Consider the following 19,226-nt stretch of genomic DNA (forward strand, 5'->3'; position numbering starts at 1 on the left):
CTACTTGTGATTTATGTACCCAAGATCCCTTTCTTCCTCCACTCCATTAAGGCTCTTATTCATGCAGTATGTGGCCTTAATATTCACCAAATGTGCCACCTCACACTTATCAGAATTGAAATTCATTTGCCAAATATTCACCCATTCTGCAACTTTATTAATGTCTTATTGTATTTTGTCATATTCTGCCTCACTGTTCACGACATCCCACATTTTGATGTCCACAGATTTTTACATTCTACTTCTGATTTCCCGAGTCTAAATTGTTTATGTAAATTGTGAACAACAGTGATCTCAGCACCGATCCTTATGGAACATCGCTTCCCACCTTTTGCTAGTCTGAGTAGCTACTCTCCTTGTCTATTTTGTCGCCGACTTGCTATCCGTACTCCTAATTATCCCCTGACTCCACATGCTCTGGTCTTATGAAGTCAATAACAGCTAAATACTTTTGTTTTCAGGGAGCTGACGCTCTTCTGGAGCAAACTGCAGCAACGGGTGGAGTCTTCCACACAGACCTTTCTGGAGTGCTGTCGGCAGTTCTCTATGTTGTCCAAAACCGTTTATCATATATTCTTTCTTATTAAGGTCATACAATCAGAGGTATGAATAATCTATTGTGCAAAGTTCCATTGCATGCTATGTTTGAGAACTAATTGTTACGCATTTCTGATTTGAATGTATATCAGGGAAAAGTTTAGAGGTATGAGGGAAAGAGCAAGCCTGGTGTTGTAAACTAAAAACCTGGAGCTCTTATTTTTGTGAAAAAGAAAATATAATTATATTTAGCACTTCTCAGGATTTCCCAAAACACTTAACAGCTAGGGAATCACTTCTGAAGCATAGTCACCATTGTTTAGTAAGCAACTGGTTTGCACACTGCAAGATTCCATAAGCAACAAATTAGATGACCAGTTTAATTGATTTGTGTTTTGGATAAGACAAATATTGGTCAGAATACTGTGAAAACTCCGCTGCTCCTCTTCAAAAAGCACAATTGGATCTTTTATAATCACCTGGAGAGCAGACATGCTGACATTTTAGCATCTTATCCAAAGGTTGGCAGTTCGGTAGTGCACATCTGCCTAAGTACTGAAGTACTGTGCTTAAATCCTAATTTAGGGTGTGAACTCAAACCTCTGACTCAGGCTAGACTACGACCAAGGCTAATACTAAAAGATTGATTACAAAATTGATTTTGCTCCTGTGATGCTCATCGCATAAATGTATGTTTCGGTAGGTTATCATTAGTTTTGTTCTGTTGCACTTGATTTTACTAGTCAAAGCTGATAATCTGTGATGTATCTTTCTGTTTTATAATTTCTTACCCTGAGAGAGCAAATAATAGCTGCTGCCACAAACACTGCTGCGTGACCATCGCTGCAGTAGAACCTGAGATTTTTAATGTTCCAGTGTTGGACTTGCAGATTTGGCCAACTGGCATGTGCCAGCTTTGGATTTGGGGAAAAAAAGTTGCACAATCATATAAGACCTTTGACCAGCTATGATTGCATGCTATGTTTGAGAACTAATTGTAACGCATTTCTGATTTGTATTAAGCAAAAAAGAGAAAACTGTAGTGGTGGAAGTCTGAAATATGAATAGTATGTGCTGAAGTACGAAGTGACACTATCAGCATTTGAATAGAGAATAGATGGGATGTAGGAGGATAGCACTAGGCTGCAGGAAGATATTGATGGTCTGGTCAGATGGGCGGAAAAGTGGCAAATGGAATTCAGCTTGGAGAAGTGTGAGGTGATGCATTTGGGAAGGTCAAACAAGGCAAAGGAATACAAGATTTAATGGGAAAATACTGAGAAGTATAGAGGAAGTGAGGGACCTTGGAGTGAATGTCCGCAGATCCCTGAAGGTAGCAGGACGGGTCGATAAGGTGGTTCAGAAGGCATATGGAATCCTCTCCTTTATTAGCTGAGGTATAGAATAGAAGAGCAGGGAGGCCTTGCTGGAACTGTATAACTCATTGGTTAGGCCACAACTTGAGTACTGTGTGCAGTTCTGGTCACCTCATTACAGAAAGGATGTAATTGCACTAGAGAGAGTACAGAGGAGATTTACAAGGATGTTGCCAGGACTGGGAAAATGCAGCTATGAGGAAAGATTGGATAGGCTGGGGTTGTTCTCCTTGGAACAGAGAAGACTGAGGGGAGATCTGATTGAAATGTACAAAATTTTGAGGGGCCTGGATAGAGTGGAGGTGAAGGGTCTATTCACCTTAACAGAGTTCAGTGCCGAGGGGGCATAGATTTAAAGTGATTGGTAGAAAAATTAGAGGGGAGATGAGGAAAATCTTTTTCACCCACAGGGTCACTGCCTGAAAGGGTAGTTGAGGCAGAGACCCTCAACTCATTCAAAAGGAGTCTGCATATGCACCTCAAGTGCCGTAAGCTGCAGGGCTACGGACCAAATGCTGGAAGGTGGGATTCGAATAGGTGGAAGTTTTTCGGCTGGCACAGACACGATGGACCAAGTGGCCTCTTTCTGTGACTTAAACTTTCTATGATTCTATTTGTCAGAACCATTGAAGGATGTACAAGCTTGTCTTCAGATGTTTTTTGGATCTGCTGTGTATTTCTGGCATTTCTTGCTTTCATTACACTGCTTTATAAATGGTTACTTTTTCAGCTCCATTTCCTGTTACCTTGGAAGCAAATTTTGCTTTTGTTATTCAAAGACAAATAGATCAGTTTAACGTGTTTAGAAGGGTAATAAGCATGCAGTACATTTTAAATGTATAGCAATTACTTTTACAAACTTTAATTTTCACTGTGTACAAGAAAAAACAAATGTGCCTTTAGAAAGCATCACTCTCATCCTTGTGACATCCTAAAGTGCATCACAACTAATTAATTACTTCTGAAATGTAGTCATTGTTTTTTTTAGGCAAAAACAGTGGCCAGTTTGCTGCAGTGGTCCCACAAACAGCAAATGATAAATTAACCTGTTTTTAGTGGTGTTGTGATGAAGGTTTAAGTGTTGGGCAAGATGCTGAGAAACCCTCCTGTCACACGTTTTTTTAAATATACAGTTTAACATCTGCCTTCAGTGCTGCACTGAAGTGTCAGTCTAGATTATATTCAAGCCCCTGGACTGGGAATGAGATGCGATTGGTTCCATTGAGTGGCCACATATGTGGGTTTGATTTTGAGCTAGTCACCGCTTCCATGGAGTGAAGTCTTCATAGTTGTAATATAAAAGGTCAAACTGCAAATTAATTCTGAAATGAAAATTGTATCCATTTATTACAATGGTGATTATACCATGCAAATCCTGCTGAATCACTGGAGGAAGCTTTCAGAAATCCAGCCTTATCTTGGCATACCTAATCGAATCAAGCCAAATGACTTTCCCTTTCCCCCAGCTTAATGGCTTTCCCAATAATTTTTGTTGATATGCTGTCAGTTTCATAAGGATAAGGATTGTTAGGATAGTCAATGGCCAACCACATCTTGGTTCTTGGACTTGCTACTTCAAAGGATATGGGGGGAAAGTGGGAACAGGTTACTGAGTTAGATGATCAGCCATGATCATAATGAATGGCGGAGCAGGCTCGAAGGGCCGAATGGCCTACTACTCCTATTTTCTATGTTTTATGTTTAAAGAACAAAGAACAGTACAGCACAGGAACAGGCCATTCGGCCCTCCAAGCCTGCGCTGATCTTGATGCCTGTCTAAACTAAAACCTTCTGCACTTCCGCGGTCCGTATCCCTCTATTCCCATCCTATTCATGAATTTGTCAAGATGCCTCTTAAACATCGCTATCATGCCTGCTTCCACCACCTCCCCCGGCAGCAAGTTCCAGGCACTCACCACCCTCTGTGTAAAAAAAACTTGCCTTGCACGTCCCTTCTAAACTTTGCCCCTCGCACCTTAAACCTATGTCCCCTAGTAACTGACTCTTCCACCCTGGGAAAAAGCTTCTGACTATCCACTCTGTCCAGGCCACTCATAACTTTGTAAACCTCTATCATGTCGCCCCTCCACCTCCGTCGTTCCAGTGAAAGCAATCCGAGTTTATCCAACCTCTCATCATAGCTAATGCCCTCCAGACCAGGAAACATCCTGGTAAACCTCTTCTGTACCCTCTCCAAAGCCTCCACATCCTTCTGGTAGTGTGGCGACCAGAATTGCACGCAATGCTCCAAGTGTGGTCTAACTAAGGTTCTGTACAGCTGCAACATGACTTGCCAATTTTTATACTCTGTGCCCCGATCGATGAAGGCAAGCATGCCGTATGCCTTTTTGACTACCTTATCCACCTGCGTTGCCACTTTCAGTGACTTGTGGACCTGTACACCCAGATCTCTCTGCCTGTCAATACTCCTAAGGGTTCTGCCATTTACTGTATACTTCCCACCTGTATTAGACCTTCCAAAATGCATTACCTCACATTTGTCAGGATTAAACTCCATCTGCCATTTCTCCGCCCAAGTCTCCAACCGATCTATATCCTGCTGTGTCCTCTGACAATCCTCATCACTATCCGCAACTCCACCAACCTTTGTGTCGTCCGCAAACTTACTAATCAGACCAGCTACATTTTCCTCCAAATCATTTATATATACTACAAACAACAAAGGTCCCAGCACTGATCCCTGCGGAACACCACTAGTCACATCCCTCTATTCAGAAAAGCGCCCTTCCACTGCTACCCTCTGTCTTCTATGACCGAGTCAGTTCTGTATCCATCTTGCCAGCTCACCTCTGATCCCGTGTGACTTCACCTTTTGTGCCAGTCTGCCATGAGGGACCTTGTCAAAGGCTTTACTGAAGTCCATGTCGACAACATCCACTGCCCTTCCTTCATCAATCATCTTCGTCACTTCCTCAAAAACTCGATCAAGTTAGTGAGACACGACCTCCCCTTCACAAAACCATGCTGCCTGTCACTAATAAGTCTATTTGTTTCCAAATGGGAGTAAATCCTGTCTCGAAGAATCCTCTCCAATAATTTCCCTACCACTGACGTAAGGCTCACCTGCCTGTAATTTCCTGGATTATCCTTGCTACCCTTCTTAAACAAAGGAACAACATTGGCTATTCTCCAGTCCTCTGGGACCTCACCTGTAGCCAATGAGGATACAAAGATTTCTGTCAAGGCCCCAGCAATTTCCTCCCTTGCCTCCCTCAGTATTCTGGGGTAGATCCCATCAGGCCCTGGGGACTTATCTACCTTAATGTTTTTAAAGACACCCAACACCACCTCCTTTTTGATATCGACATGACCCAGACTATCTACACTCCCTTTGCTAGGCTCATCATCCACCAAGTTCTTCTCTTTGGTGAATACTGATGCAAAGTACACATTTAGTACCTCGTCCATTTCCTCTGGCTCCACGCATAGATTCCCTCCTCTGTCCTTGAGTGGGCCAACCCTTTCCCTGGCTACCCTCTTGCTCTTTTATACGTATAAAAAGCCTTGGGATTCTCCTTAATCCTGTTTGCCAGTGACTTTGCATGACCTCTTTTAGCCCTCCTGACTCCTTGCTTAAGTTCCTTCCTGCTTTGTTTATATTCCTCAAGGGCTTCACCTGTTCCCAGCCTTCTAGCCCTCACAAATGCTTCCTTTTTCTTTTTGACTACGCTCACAATATCCCTTGTTATCCAAGGTTCCCGAAACTTTCCAAACTTATCCTTCATCCTCACAGGAACATGCCAGTCTTGGATTCTAATCAACTGACGTTTGAAAGACTCCCACATGTCAGATGTTGATTTACCCTCAAACAGCCTAAAAAAAAACAGTTTAAAAGAAAGGAATATCCTTAACGTTCTGTGTAATGCAACATGGAGCTGGTTATTGAACCAGTGAGACGTGTGTTGGACAGCAAAGGAATAGTGACCATCAAACTTAAATGAAATATGAAATAATACTTTGAGTGAGAAAGTTGATGGGATGAGATGAAGTAAATAGTAGGAGTCTCATGTGGAGCATAAACACCAACACGTTTCTTATGAAATTTTCTGTAATCATAGAAACGTACAGCACAGAAGGAGGCCATTCAGCATGTCTTTGCAAGTGCAGTTGTGCTTGGTCCCAAGACCCCGCTTTTTTACTTTCACTCTAAGTTACTCAACCCCAAGTACCTGTATAACTCCCTTTTAGAATGATTTATGGAATTGGCTTCCACCATTTTTTCAAGTGAAGCATTCTGGATCCTAATAATTTTAAATCTATGATCTGTAGTTATTGACCCACTCGGCAGAGGAAATGGTTTTTCTTGATCTCTGTTCCAAGGAGAATAGTCCTAACTTTTCCAACTTCTCATAATTGAAGTCCCTCATCCCTATCAACATCCTGGTAAACCTTTCTAAGACCTTTACATCTTTAATTAAGTGTGGTGCCCGGAATTGCCAACAGTACTACAGCTGAGGGCTAACCACTGATTTATAAAGTATGATCTCTTTAATATGTAATGCCTCTGTTTATAAATCCAAGTAAACCCTATGATTTTTTGACCATCTTATCAGTTTGCCCTGTCACCTATAAGGATTGTGTATATGAGCACCAAGGTGTCTCAGCTCATCTGCACTTTTCAAAATCATGCTATTTATATTATACTGGCTTTACATATTAGTCCCCCCAAAATGCATCACTTCATACTATAGTGCATTGAACTCCATCTATGATGCTTTCTGCCCATTTCAGTATCCTGTCTTTGTTATCCTGAAGTCTAGATCGAACACCAGTGCAATTCAGCTCCCAGTCTGCAAAACATCCATCCACTCCCACCCTCTGCTTCCCATCATTGAGTCAATTTCCTGTTCATATGCCACTTTTATTCTTAATAAGCCTCCCTTGTGGCACTTTCAGATGCCTTCCAAAACTTTGTATACATACAAATCTACCTTGATCATAGAATCATAGAGAGTTTAAGGGATAGAAAGAGGCCACTTAGCTGTTACCTCATTAAAAAATTCAGTCAAGTGAATCAGACACTATTTACCTTTAACAAATTCATGCTGCTCTACTTGATTAACCTTTTCCTGAAAATGGTTTTCATTAACTTGCTACCGCTTGATGGGCTGACCGACCTACAGTTTTCTGGTTTATCCACTCCCCTTACTTGAATAATGGCATAACGTTAACACTCCAGTCCCCTGGCACTACTCCTATATCCAATGAGAATCGAAAGATTGTGACAGCTTCTACTATTTCTACCTTTGCTTCTTTCAGCAAGCTAGTAATCAAGTTATTCAGGGAACCTTCCTCCCAATCTTTGTGTAATGGCAAAATCCTTAGTGTGTGTGGCATTTGCCCTTGTCGTGAAGTAGTATTAATTTTGCAGACTTACCTATGGTATGTTGGGAACAAATAAAGGAGAGTAATTACTTTCAAAATATTGTAACAGTCCTAATTATTTGGATGATTGCCACATACACCTTTTCACCATGTTCCCATATATACATAAGAAAGGAAAATTGTTGAAGGCAGGGTTTTTCTATTCATGAATGTAATATCTTAAATACTCAGCAAAAGCAATCATACTCTTCAAGCTGTTTTTAAACAAAGTACATTTATATATTTTTGGGGAAAGAAGTTTTGTTTTTTCATTAATAAGTATGCAATATTGATCTTGGGCCAAGAGGAAATGGGAGTACTGTGTGGAAATCTGTATAGAACACTGTATAGAAAGGCACACACTAACATAATGCATAGTATTCTTAAAAGGACTAACACCCTGAAAGGTGTAATATGCACCCCTGGTACTCAATCATTAACCGTACAGTTTAGAGGCTTTAAAAATAATGAGAATAAATGCCAAACTATGTATGATTTTCATAATCATTTCATGAATTTGAATTTCATGTACTTTGACTTTTTTAAATTGTAGAAGGAAATTGGTTCAGCCTGCTTTTGAGGCATGAATCAACAGCAATAGCAAAGCAATAGATTTGTTTATAATCTGTGAACGGTAGCCCAAATGATCAGTAGAATTAACTGAACAAGTGTAGGCAATTCCTGCTTTCTGGTGCTTTGTATTCACCAGCATTGAACAACTGATTGTTTGGTCTGCAGCCTCTGCTGCTCAATGCTCTGCTTGGATTCTACTCTCTGGGCTGCTCGGAATCTTAGTAACTTTATTTTTGCATTCATTTTCATCCTAAAACCAGCATTCCTGAGAGCTCACTGACACTTCAAGTAGCTGAGCCACTTTGAGTGCTAGTTTTGGACTGAAAGTGAGAGGGGTAGTTGCTGCGCTAATGTTCTTAGCAGGCCATCAGGGAGGATGATGTGGATAGTACTCTGGCAGAAGAGAGGTTGGGCTGATTAATCAAATGTTCTGATCAGCTGTTAACAAATTTTTCATGAGCTCTGAGCATTGCTGTCCATCGGTACAGTCATTGCGTTACACTCAGAAGACATTCATATGCTAATTCCTACAGATTAATGGTTATAACTGAAGTGGTTCCTTTCAGCAAAGGGGACAGTTACTAAAATGATGGCAGTTAAAATGCACTGACCACTGTAAATGATATTGCAGTAATTTGAAAATGTACATGAAAGGGAAGAATTTGCAGGGTTATGGGGAAACAGCAGGGTCGAATAACTAATTGGATAGCTGTCAAAGGACTAAAACACTCACTGGACCGAATGATGACCTTCTGTACTGTATGATTCTGATAGAATATATCGCAGTGCAGTGCAATGCAGTAAACAAGCCGCGAGCCACCAAGGTTCCCTGTAAGATGTGCACGTGCGTGACTGCACAGCAATCTTGCCTGTATCGTCCAATGCAATAAATTGGCCATGCACAATAAAAATAAAAGAGGGAGCATTGAATGCAAGCTATTTTATTTTTCAGTGGTAGTTTTGGGAAAGTGATGTTATACCCAGCATTGCTTTCTCATTTACATTTCTAACTGGCAGCATTCTCAATTAGACGGCGCTTAAATGGATTCAACAATTGCATCTAAGACCCAAGAATAAATGGGGCCCTGCTACTACTGGCACAAAGGAAATCAGCAAGTTTAAATTACTAACTGCTGTCAACATTTGCTATTGGTTGCGGTTTTTAAATAAAAAAGTGTCTACAATATCAGATGGATTGTGGTTTTGCATGGCAGATTTTGAGTAGATCACTGCAAACAGTAGTGAGTTAATGCAAACTAACATTGTAAAAAATCTTAATTCATTTTTATCCACATGTTCACATCCTGGTTACTTAGCATGTTATCAAATCTGAGCAGTGACTTATATTTAAGATATGACACCATATGTTTTTCTTTACAGGCAGGAGAGGCTGGACTTTCAGCTTGTATTGAGCTGTGTGTAAGAGCACTACGCATGGAATCAAATGAAAATCCAACGGTGAAGACATCAATTTGCAAGACAGTATCGTGCTTGTTACCTGATTATTTAGAGGTCAGACGTGCATGCCAGCTTACCGAATTCTTGCTGGAGCCTACAGTAGAAGCTTATTATGCAGTTGAGACTTTATACAACCAGCCAGATCAGAAGTATGACGATGAAAATGGTCCAATCCCCAATTCACTGAGATGCGAACTTCTTCTTGTTTTGAAAACTCATTGGCCCTTTGATCCTGAATTTTGGGACTGGAAGACCTTGAAACGCCATTGCCTTGCATTAATGGGAGAGGAAGCATCCATTGTGTCTTCCATAGATGAACTTAATGACAGTGACCTCTTCGATGAAAACAACGAGAGCCATCTTGAAGTTGTTACGAAAGAACATTCGCTGAATGGACTTCCTAAATTTTACAGTGATGTGATAAAAGTGCAAAACACTTCATCTGAAGAAATGAAAATGAAGGAAAAAAATAAAATTGAGAAAGGTGTGGTGTCTGCCAGATTTAAGAATTGGCAGGCCTATATGCAGTATTGTGTATTATGTGACCGAGAGTTTCTGGGACACCGAATTATCCGTCATGCTCAAACGCACGTGAGGGATGGAAACTATTATTGCCCGATATGTGCCAAAAGTTTTAAGAAAAAGGAGATTTTTGTTCCACATGTTACATTTCATATTAAGCAATCTTGTAAAGAACGACTGGCTTCTATCAAACCAAAAAGAAGAGTTGGAAGACCTTCCAAGAACTTGACTGATAGTATTGTAGGTAAAAAGATGGCTGAGTTAGAAAAGCAGGAGCATCGTCCAATTAAAAGGAACAGCCTGTACAGTGAGGATTTTGTAGTCTTCAGTGATAGTGATGGTTCTGATGATGAAGGCAAAGACAAATCATACAAACCTGCAATCGTGACTACACAAAAAGTAGACTGCACTGAAGATTATAACTGTCCTGTAACTATCTGTACCAAAACTTTTAAGTATTTTAAAAACTTAATTGCACACGTGAAAGGTCATGGTCATAATGAAGAAGCAAAACAATTTCTTAAAATGCAGAGTAATAAAGTTGTTTGTCAGTATTGTCGGAGACGCTTTGTCAGTGTTTCTCAGCTTAATGAACATTTGCAAATTCACTGTGGCCCCAAACCCTATGTCTGTATTCAGCTGGAGTGTAATGCAAGCTTTGGTACATACTCTGAATTGGTAGGACACAGAAAAGAACATGTACTGTTCAAAGCTAAATGCATGTTTCAGAACTGTGGAAGAATTTTTACTGAGTCCTATTTGTTATATGATCACGAAGCACAGCATTACCACAATTCCTCATATACTTGCAAATTCTCAAACTGTGGAAACATTTACTGTTCCCAGAGTGAATTGCAAAAGCATGAAGTTGGTCATGTTACACATGCCTGTGTGAAAATCGAAGCTGAAAATAGTTTACCTTTTGAAACAACCCAGCTTGATTCAAATCGAGATGATCAATTATTACAAATAAAGATGGAAGATGAGCCGTGCAGGCAGTCTGACACTGACCAGAATGGTTTTGCTATTGATTGTGTTGCATTTGAAACTGTCAAATCTAAATCTTCCATGTCTGAAGAACTGAATATCTTACCGCCCATTGGAGAACAGAATCATCTTCCTAAAGACAAATACTTTGGTGTAACTGTGAAGAATGAAGAAGAGTCGAACATGCAGCTCACTTGTGCTGTTTTGCCAAAAACGGTGCTTAAAGGGGAGGGTACTCTTATTCCATCATTACCTGCAGAAACTGAATCTGGTAAAGCAGCAAAAGCAGTACAGATATTCAGCTGTAAAGTTGATGGCTGCAATCGAAACTATACTTCGTCACGTAGTGTCAGCAAACACATCAAGGCTATCCATCCTGAGTACTATGAAACCCTGAAGAAACAACGGAACCTATCAAAAATCCAACGGGTTAGAAATCCCTTGAAATGTCAAAATCCGGAAAACCCTCCAAACACATTGTGTTTTTCAGATGCGAAAAGCTTAAATATGACACCTGAAAACACCTTGAACACAGTAGGTGCTATTTATCAGCAACCTGTTTCCAGTGTTTTAACTGCTGAAAATGAGAATGTATCCCAATCCAGGAAGAAAAAACACACCCACAATAAGCGTGCAAAATGGCCAGCAATCATCAAAGGTGACAAATTTATCTGTAGCAGGTGCTACAGGGAGTTTACCAATCCCAAATCTCTTGGAGGTCATTTGTCACGGCGCGCCATCTGTAAACCTTATGATAAAAAGGAAAGCTCTTCGGTTGTGGAGCAGAAGGATGGACAGGCTTTATACAGAAGTGAAAAGATTCTTTCACCTGGTGCATTAACCCATCAGGGACGTGAACCTTCCTGTATGCCAGATACATTCTTGACTGGCGAAACATTGTTTCAATCATTGGAAATGGGGGATAGCTCGGCTCCATTTGCTGCTCATCTTTTTCCACCAACGCAGGAAAACTACAGTTCTACTGTATTTGAGCCAAGCAAGACTCCCCAGGTCACTGGTCTTTCTGAAACATTTGAGACCGAAGTAATTCAGCAGACCTTTCAGCCCAGGTTTGGGATGACTACAGTGGAGGACAACCCAGACAACATAACTATGTCACAGGCGCTAACAACTGTGTGTAGCCCGGGGTCATTTGTGGCTGCTGAAGATATGTCAGTCAGCACTGAGGTCTCACCAATGTTAGATGCGACTAAAGGCTCAGGTGCCTATTCATCTTGTGAGCCCTTGCAGCAGGCACTTGAATCCAACTTTTGTTCGGGAACTTTTGTAAGCAATGAGATTCACCCTCCAAATTTTGAAAGCAGCTGTGAACCAACTGTGTTTTTTACTAATAGTGCCCTTCCTGAGATTGATCCCAGTCATAATTCATCTCACTCTGAAGACTCCAAGACATTAGATATAAGAATAGCGGAACTTTTGTTGGGCTTGCAAAATCTGAATTTGGAATATGATGAGAAGCTTTGCAGGAGAGATGCACCATGCCATACCTCAAGTTCAGGGACACCAGCTTCTTCTATGAACATCTTGATACATACGCCAATGAGTAATTGTACCAATAGTCCAAACATAATCAATCAATGTTTGACAGACCCACAAACAAATGCGTCACTGCAGGTCGCTGAAAATGACAAAGAGCTGAAAGTGAACCTCATTAAACCATTCATCTGTCAGGAAAGCGGATGTATCTATAGTGCAATGACTAAAGATGCTCTGACTAATCATTACGTCAAAGTGCATCAGTACTCTAAGGAGCAGATAATGGAAATAAAGATGTATCAAACCAGATTTGCTCCATTTAGATGCCACATTCCTAACTGCCAGAAAACTTTTACAAGAAACTCTAACCTCCGAGCCCACTACCAGTTGGTACATCACGTAACACGGGAGGAGCTGGTAAAACTGAGAATTAAAAGAGCATACTGTAGAAAATTGGATGGCCATTATAAAGCTGCAGACTGTGTACCGCCATTGCAGGAAATAATTTCTCAACCCAGAATTAATGGGTCAGAAGAGGAAGAATCCACGGTTCTGCATGATTTGGAGCCCGTAACTGCAGGACCTAATGAGATTAATACAGAAATTAGTCTCCATTTGCAGAGCGCTCAGAAGGCAAAGACTGTACTGTATAATCATGGAATGTCACAGAATAGCTCAGTGTTACTAGCAGGTCTGCAGGATTGCTCAACATTAACAACAGAACTCCAAAATGGTTTGGCCCAATCCGTAGTGCCACAAGGCACCTTGGTGCCAGCATCAGGGCCTCAGGATGCCCCATTGCTACTGACAGGGCCTCAGGGTGCCTCTGTGTTGACAGTTGAGCCACACAGTGGCCCTGAACCAACAGCAGGGCTGCTGGCTGTCTCACCACTACTGCCATGGCCACAGGGTGTCTTGTTGCAATCAGTGAGGCCTCAAAATGTCTCGCCAGTACCACAAGGGCTGCAGGATGTGTGTCTGCTGCCAGCAGTGCAACAGTGTGTCTCACCGCTACCAGCAATGCCACAGGCTGTCTTGCTCCCAGAGGCTCAGGGTATCTCGCCACTAGCATTAGGGCCAGAGAATGTATCATTACTACCAGCAGAACTGCAGGACATCTCGGTACCATCAGGACCACAGGATATTTCTCAACTACCATCCGAGTCAGCAGATAGCTCACTCCTATCAGCAGGGCCGCAGGGTGCCTCGCCTTTGCCAACAGGGCCGCAGGATGCTTCTTCAGCAGGGCCACTGGGTGTCTCACCACCACAAGAGGCTTTGGTACATCAAGTAGGAACGAAAGATTCCTTCCTACACGGAGAAAGACCAGAAGGTGCCTTGCTGCATCCAGTGGATGTGTCAGTGCAGAGAAGAAAGAGTGAAGGAGGTTTGAAGCAAGCTAAAAAAGCTGCAAGTACAGTGAACCTTGCTAAGATGCCAGGAGAAAGGAAGCGCAAGAAATCAATTACAAAAATAAGAATTGAATGTGACATTAATAAATTTCACAAACCTTACAGATGCGTCCACAAAGCTTGCTCTGCAGCTTTCACTATTCAGCAAAACTTAATACTGCACTATCGAGCTGTTCACCAGTCCGACCAACAGCTGTTTCACATGCAGATCAAACAAGAGACCACCAAAAATGCCAATGTCCAGGTCAAAGACTTTAAGTGTTCACTTGATGATTGTTGTAGAATTTTCCAAGGATTCACTGATCTAATTAAACACTATTCTGAGCTTCACGGTCTCACTTTAGATGAAATGGGGAAAATGGTGTCCACTGTCAGTGAGGGAAAGTTTCAATGTGACCAGGCTGATTGTGTATCTTCATTTACAGTTTTCTGGAGCTTTATTAAGCACCTTCTCGTAGCTCATGGCATAGATGTGGAAAGTCAGCAAGGTGATATTGATGTGACCTGCTTTAAGTGTGACTGTGAAGGCTGTGATCGTACTTATGCCACTAGATCTAACCTTTTAAGACACATCTTTACAAAGCACAGAGAGCTTCATCAATCTCATTTGATGAGACCCAGAAGAATCATAACAGACCAAGAAAATATTCCAAGGACAGCTAATCAGGACGATCAGTCTGACGAAAAGAATTACTTTGGACCTGAAGTTAGTGAAAATGAAGACACCATGCATCACGGTAAATCTAAACCCCTATCAAGGGAATATTTTACCCCGGATTGCAAAAATATGAAAAGCAGTGAAGTTGATGGTAATAAATCATGCAGCTCTAGAAAAGTTGCTAAATATACTTTTAAAAGTAAGGCCCAGGCTGTGGCCATATGTAGCAGCAAATCTCTGAGAGAGCAGTATCCATGTATGTTCCAGAATTGTACATCAGTTGTCACCAGTGAACGCAGCCTAGTAAAACATTATAGGATTCATCACAAAATTTCAAATGCATTTGTTAGTCAATACCACAATCATCTGATAACCTGTAGGAAGTATGCAAGTATTCAAGGCAAAAGATCAACTGAGTATGTAACCAACCATGAAGGACCAGTGGAGAATGCTGTCAATGGAGTGGTGGTTCAACAGCAGGCCAAGCTAAGCGAAACTGAAATTTTTAATAAGGAACTGGAGAATGATGACTCTTCTAAGAGCTCTGTTGAACTTTCAGAATTGTTTGATGCCAATACTTCTGTTTGCATTAAAAGTGAACGGGAGGAGACTGTAAAGATGAATGCTGAGAGTAAACTGACTGATGTAAATAACTATCAGTCTTGTAAGAAAAGGTCAAATGGTCACCTGACACTCTCAGACACCGAAAAAGAGTGCATACAGAGTAAAAAGAAAAATAATTTAATAATGGAAAACCCTGAGAAGCTGTTGGTAGATAATTCAAACCGAACTCTCCATGAGAAAGAGGCTTCCCCTCCAGAGCACAGCCCTTGTACACACAAGAGTCACCATCACAAGCCTTTTGACTTGAGTACATTTAAACCCATGGGGTTTGAATTCTCATTCCTAAAGTTCCTTGAAGAATCTGCTGTAAAGCAAAAGAAAAAATCTCTGGCTGATAAAGGTCTATCTCACTGTCTTACTATTAACACTGAAAAAATGGCAGATCATGGGTTAACCTCATCTAGTGTAGTGTTAGGTGATGAGGACAGCTCATCAGCAAGCATTCCTATGAAAGATGACAAAAATTCAAGGGCTATTGTTGACCACACCAACCGGTCAGCTGTAGATAGATTATGCATGGGAACTACTGAACATCAAGCCCTTACTAATTTTGCAACTCCTTTATCTCTTCACATTCTTAAGAACATAAAAATCATAATGGACAAGACACACTCAGATTGTGTTGAGCTTGCTGAAAAGCAACTTCAGCATATGCAACCCACAGTAGTCCTTAGTCGAGTAAAAGTAGACTTTAATATGCTGGCCCAAGTTAAAAGTGTAAAGGAAAGAATTGCTGCAAAGAGTACATAGTTCTATAACATCCAGTGTATGTATTGAAGTAAATAAGGGCAATTAAATGCTGTAATTTGCTTTCATTTGGTCCTTGCTAATAATCTAACCAAAAGGATGCCTGGTACATTTTAACAAAAGCATGTTTGTAAATGTCTATTTTTATTTTTTTTTAAACAGAAACTAACATGGCAATAGTCATGTCCAGTATGTACTACAAAATCCCTATGGGACAAAATTGTGACACAGAACAATTGCTCTGTTTATGTAAAACAAATATGATAATCTGAGGTCGGACAGTTGTATACGGAGGAGGGACTAGCCTGATCTGAGTGACTGACTGTTGTGGAGGTCTGTACATTCTGTTAGTGACTTGGTAGGTCAGCATTGCTGAAGCATGCTGGCTGAAGATGCTGAATGATATAGAACTGTACTTTTATCATTGTGTATATATTTAGAGATTGTATCCCGTTTACTACAAATCCTTTCTAGTCCCAATCCATAAACATAAATTCTACACAACATTGGACGTAGATAAAATAAAAACCTCTTGCAAAGATCTAATTTGTTTTTATTTATTTCATTAACCAAATTATGTTCGTCACCATTTTTGGCACAACCTTGTAAACAGTACTTTAAGTCATGTTTGTTTTTGGAGTGGGGAGAAGGAAATGTGTAGATGTTTTGTATATAATATATTGTGCGTTTTCAATGGGATACTCTCTCCTTACAAACCAACCTCAAGAATGTTGAGAACAAGCTCCACCAAAACAAGCTATGTATTATAGCTAGGCTCTTTAACCTTTTTTAAGTATCTAGTGAAGTAAGCATTGCTTTTAAATAAATTCCTACTGAGAGATGCTTCCTATGTGTTCTTTCCCGTATAATGGAAACAAGACCATGTTGGTACTGAGCCCTTCATTTATGTAGTCAATACTATACTGTCGAAAATGTTTAAAAATACACTAAAGAGATTTGATAGTCAAAACTTAATACACAACTTTTGTGTAAAATCACTGCTGAAGACAAGATATGCAGTTATTCATATACTGACAACTATTATGTGAAAAAGATAAATTCAGTTATAAAGATTAAAGTTCAGATTTTCAGATGTTGCTCTGCAATGGGATATGATCTGAGTGCTGCTGTATATAACATAGTTTTACTCCTCTAGAGTTTTGTTAATGAAAGTGTGTACATTTGTAGTTAATTGTTTTGCTTCTGAACTTGATTATTCAGTGTCTGAATAATCATTGGTGCAGCTCAAGATATTGACCCGGCCAGTGTGAATTCACATACAGTTTTAATCGGTCAACCCAGTTTGTATTGGAAACCAGCAGAGTGCGACTGCGCACAATCCATTTCATCAAGCCAGACGACCATTTTAGTATGTACAGCTATACAGTGCCCCTTGACGAAGGTTTATTCAAAACATACAACATGGTATTTGGGGAAAACAACGTTTTTTTTTGTATTACGACAAAGTCTTAATTGTGGAGAAACATTCCTTTCTTTTGTATACTAGTCTGTATAGTTGTCCTCATTTATACATTTGAATACAGCATTGTAAATACTGCAGTACAGTATTAACTTTAATTGGCATTTAGATGAGCCACTAGAATATAAAATGTCAATCTGAATGCTTTTTTTTTCTTAAATTAATATAACAAAAGAAAATAAATCTGTTTAAGAAATTAATTTTTAATGTCGAGGCTTGTTCTCCATTTTCAGAGACTGATTTTTCTATTTTAAGGTCACAACTTGAAATGCCAACCAGTTCTTGATGTTTTAATTTGATACTTTACTTGGTGGCAGATTAAATTCCCAAGTAGTTGAACGAAATCTGAGCTTTGATCCTATCTGCAACTGCTATGCAACCTAAGTAATCCTGAAGGAGATTGTGCACTTCTTGGCCAGGTTTATTTTATTGCATGCTGATGCAAATGAAAGAAAATGGACAGCACCATATCTACCCCTCAAAGATGTGTGCTAGCTGAGTATGAAATAGCACTAATAATAGAAAAGGTCATGACCTTCATTTTAGAAGATAGAGTTGGTATTAGATGAGCTCCCTGCTCTCATTGCTGACATTACCACCGATATTACTGATTATATAAATAAGGCCAGCATTGTCATCAATAGTGATAGTCTGTGATGTAACTGAAAACCAGTCTAGGAGTTTACTTTTTTCCAGAAAACATGCACCATCAGGATCACCTTAATTTGGAAGAATCAGTCAAGATGGCAAACCGTTTTAAAAGAAAAATAACAGAAGTGACCAAATACAAAGTGCGCAAGTAGGGTAGTGAGGATTTCAGTATTAACCATCTAAAAAGACGTCTAATTACCTTTGCTCAAAAGAACTTTTCTGCTTCCCAAAGTACTGTTCATAAAAGCAAATGCTGAAACATTAACTCTTTCTTTCTCCACAAATGTTGCCTGACATGCTGAGTATTTCCAGTATTTTCTGTTTTTTTTTAAAACTTTCTTCACTCTTCAGCCACCCCATGTTATAAGTATGGCTCTCTTTCAGTTGGCTATTTGAGATCATGTGCTCACCCCACAGCAACATCTGTGCCAGAAATCTGGGCGGCACCATGGCTCAGCGGTTAGCACTGCAGCCTCACAGCTTCAGCAACCTGGATTCAGTTCTAGGTACTGCCTGTGTGGAGTTTGCAAGTTCTCCCCGTGACGGTGTGGGTTTCTGCCGGGTGCTCCGGTTTCCTCCCACAGCCAAAGACTTGCAGGTTGATAGGTAAATTGGCCATTGTAAATTGCCCCTAGTGTAGGCAGGTGGTAGAAATTGAGGGAAGTGGGGATGTGGTAGGGAATATGGGGTTAATGTAGGATTAGTATAAATGGGTGGTTGTTGGTTGGCACAGACTCGGTGGGCTGAAAGGGCCTGTTTCTGTGCTGTATCTCTCTATGAAATCTAAAAACAAAATGCTGCAACAAGTCACAAGAATTGCTTTTAAGTGAGAGAAGTGCAGGAAGAGAGAAAAAAGCCTGTGAGGAATGGATGCAAGTGAGGGTGATGCAAGGCAAAAAGAGGTGCGAGTGAGAATTTGTAGAAGCAAAAATAAGTGTCCAGAGGATGTTTGGTTACAGCACAGTAGAAATGGGGAACTCATGACCTACTCTCCACCCAATCACCCTTTTTTCTTTGCCTCTACCTGTGTGAAAGCCGTTCATTTGTAACATTTTCCAGTCATTGGCCTGAAACGTTAGCCATATGTTTCTCTGTACAAATGTTTTCCAACTAGCTGAGTGTTTACAACGTTTTCTGTTTTTATTTTATTTCTAGCATCTGCAGTGTTCTTTTTGTTTTATCAACTGTACCAGTGCTGACTTGTAGCTGGTCATGTCTGGTCATCACACCCCACCTGACAACAAATCCTTATTGGCACTGAACACCATTGTCTTGCTGACACCAGAATCACCTCGATGTCTATAGCAGGGATGGGCAAA

The 19,226-nt window shown here is 40.4% G+C and overlaps 1 protein-coding gene across 5 annotated transcripts in view; it reads left to right on the top strand.

Moving 5' to 3' along the window:
• The window catches only part of LOC137376345 (zinc finger protein 292-like), a 278,773-nt gene extending 261,477 nt beyond the window's left edge, over positions 1-17,296 (top strand). For 2 of the 5 annotated variants that reach the window (XM_068044695.1, XM_068044696.1), the window contains exons 7-8: positions 462-603; positions 9,252-17,296. In XM_068044695.1, coding sequence (XP_067900796.1) covers positions 462-603; positions 9,252-15,779 — 6,670 coding nt within the window. In that variant the 3' untranslated portion in view covers positions 15,780-17,296. Of the gene's footprint in view, positions 1-461; positions 604-1,184; positions 1,237-9,251 lie in introns of those variants that run through there. The other 3 variants (XM_068044699.1, XM_068044697.1, XM_068044698.1) reach the window with 3 other exon arrangements.
• Positions 17,297-19,226: the final 1,930 nt, after the last annotated feature.

Source organism: Heterodontus francisci, chromosome 13, assembly GCF_036365525.1.
Source record: "Heterodontus francisci isolate sHetFra1 chromosome 13, sHetFra1.hap1, whole genome shotgun sequence".
In the NCBI taxonomy this organism is placed as follows: domain Eukaryota; kingdom Metazoa; phylum Chordata; class Chondrichthyes; order Heterodontiformes; family Heterodontidae; genus Heterodontus; species Heterodontus francisci.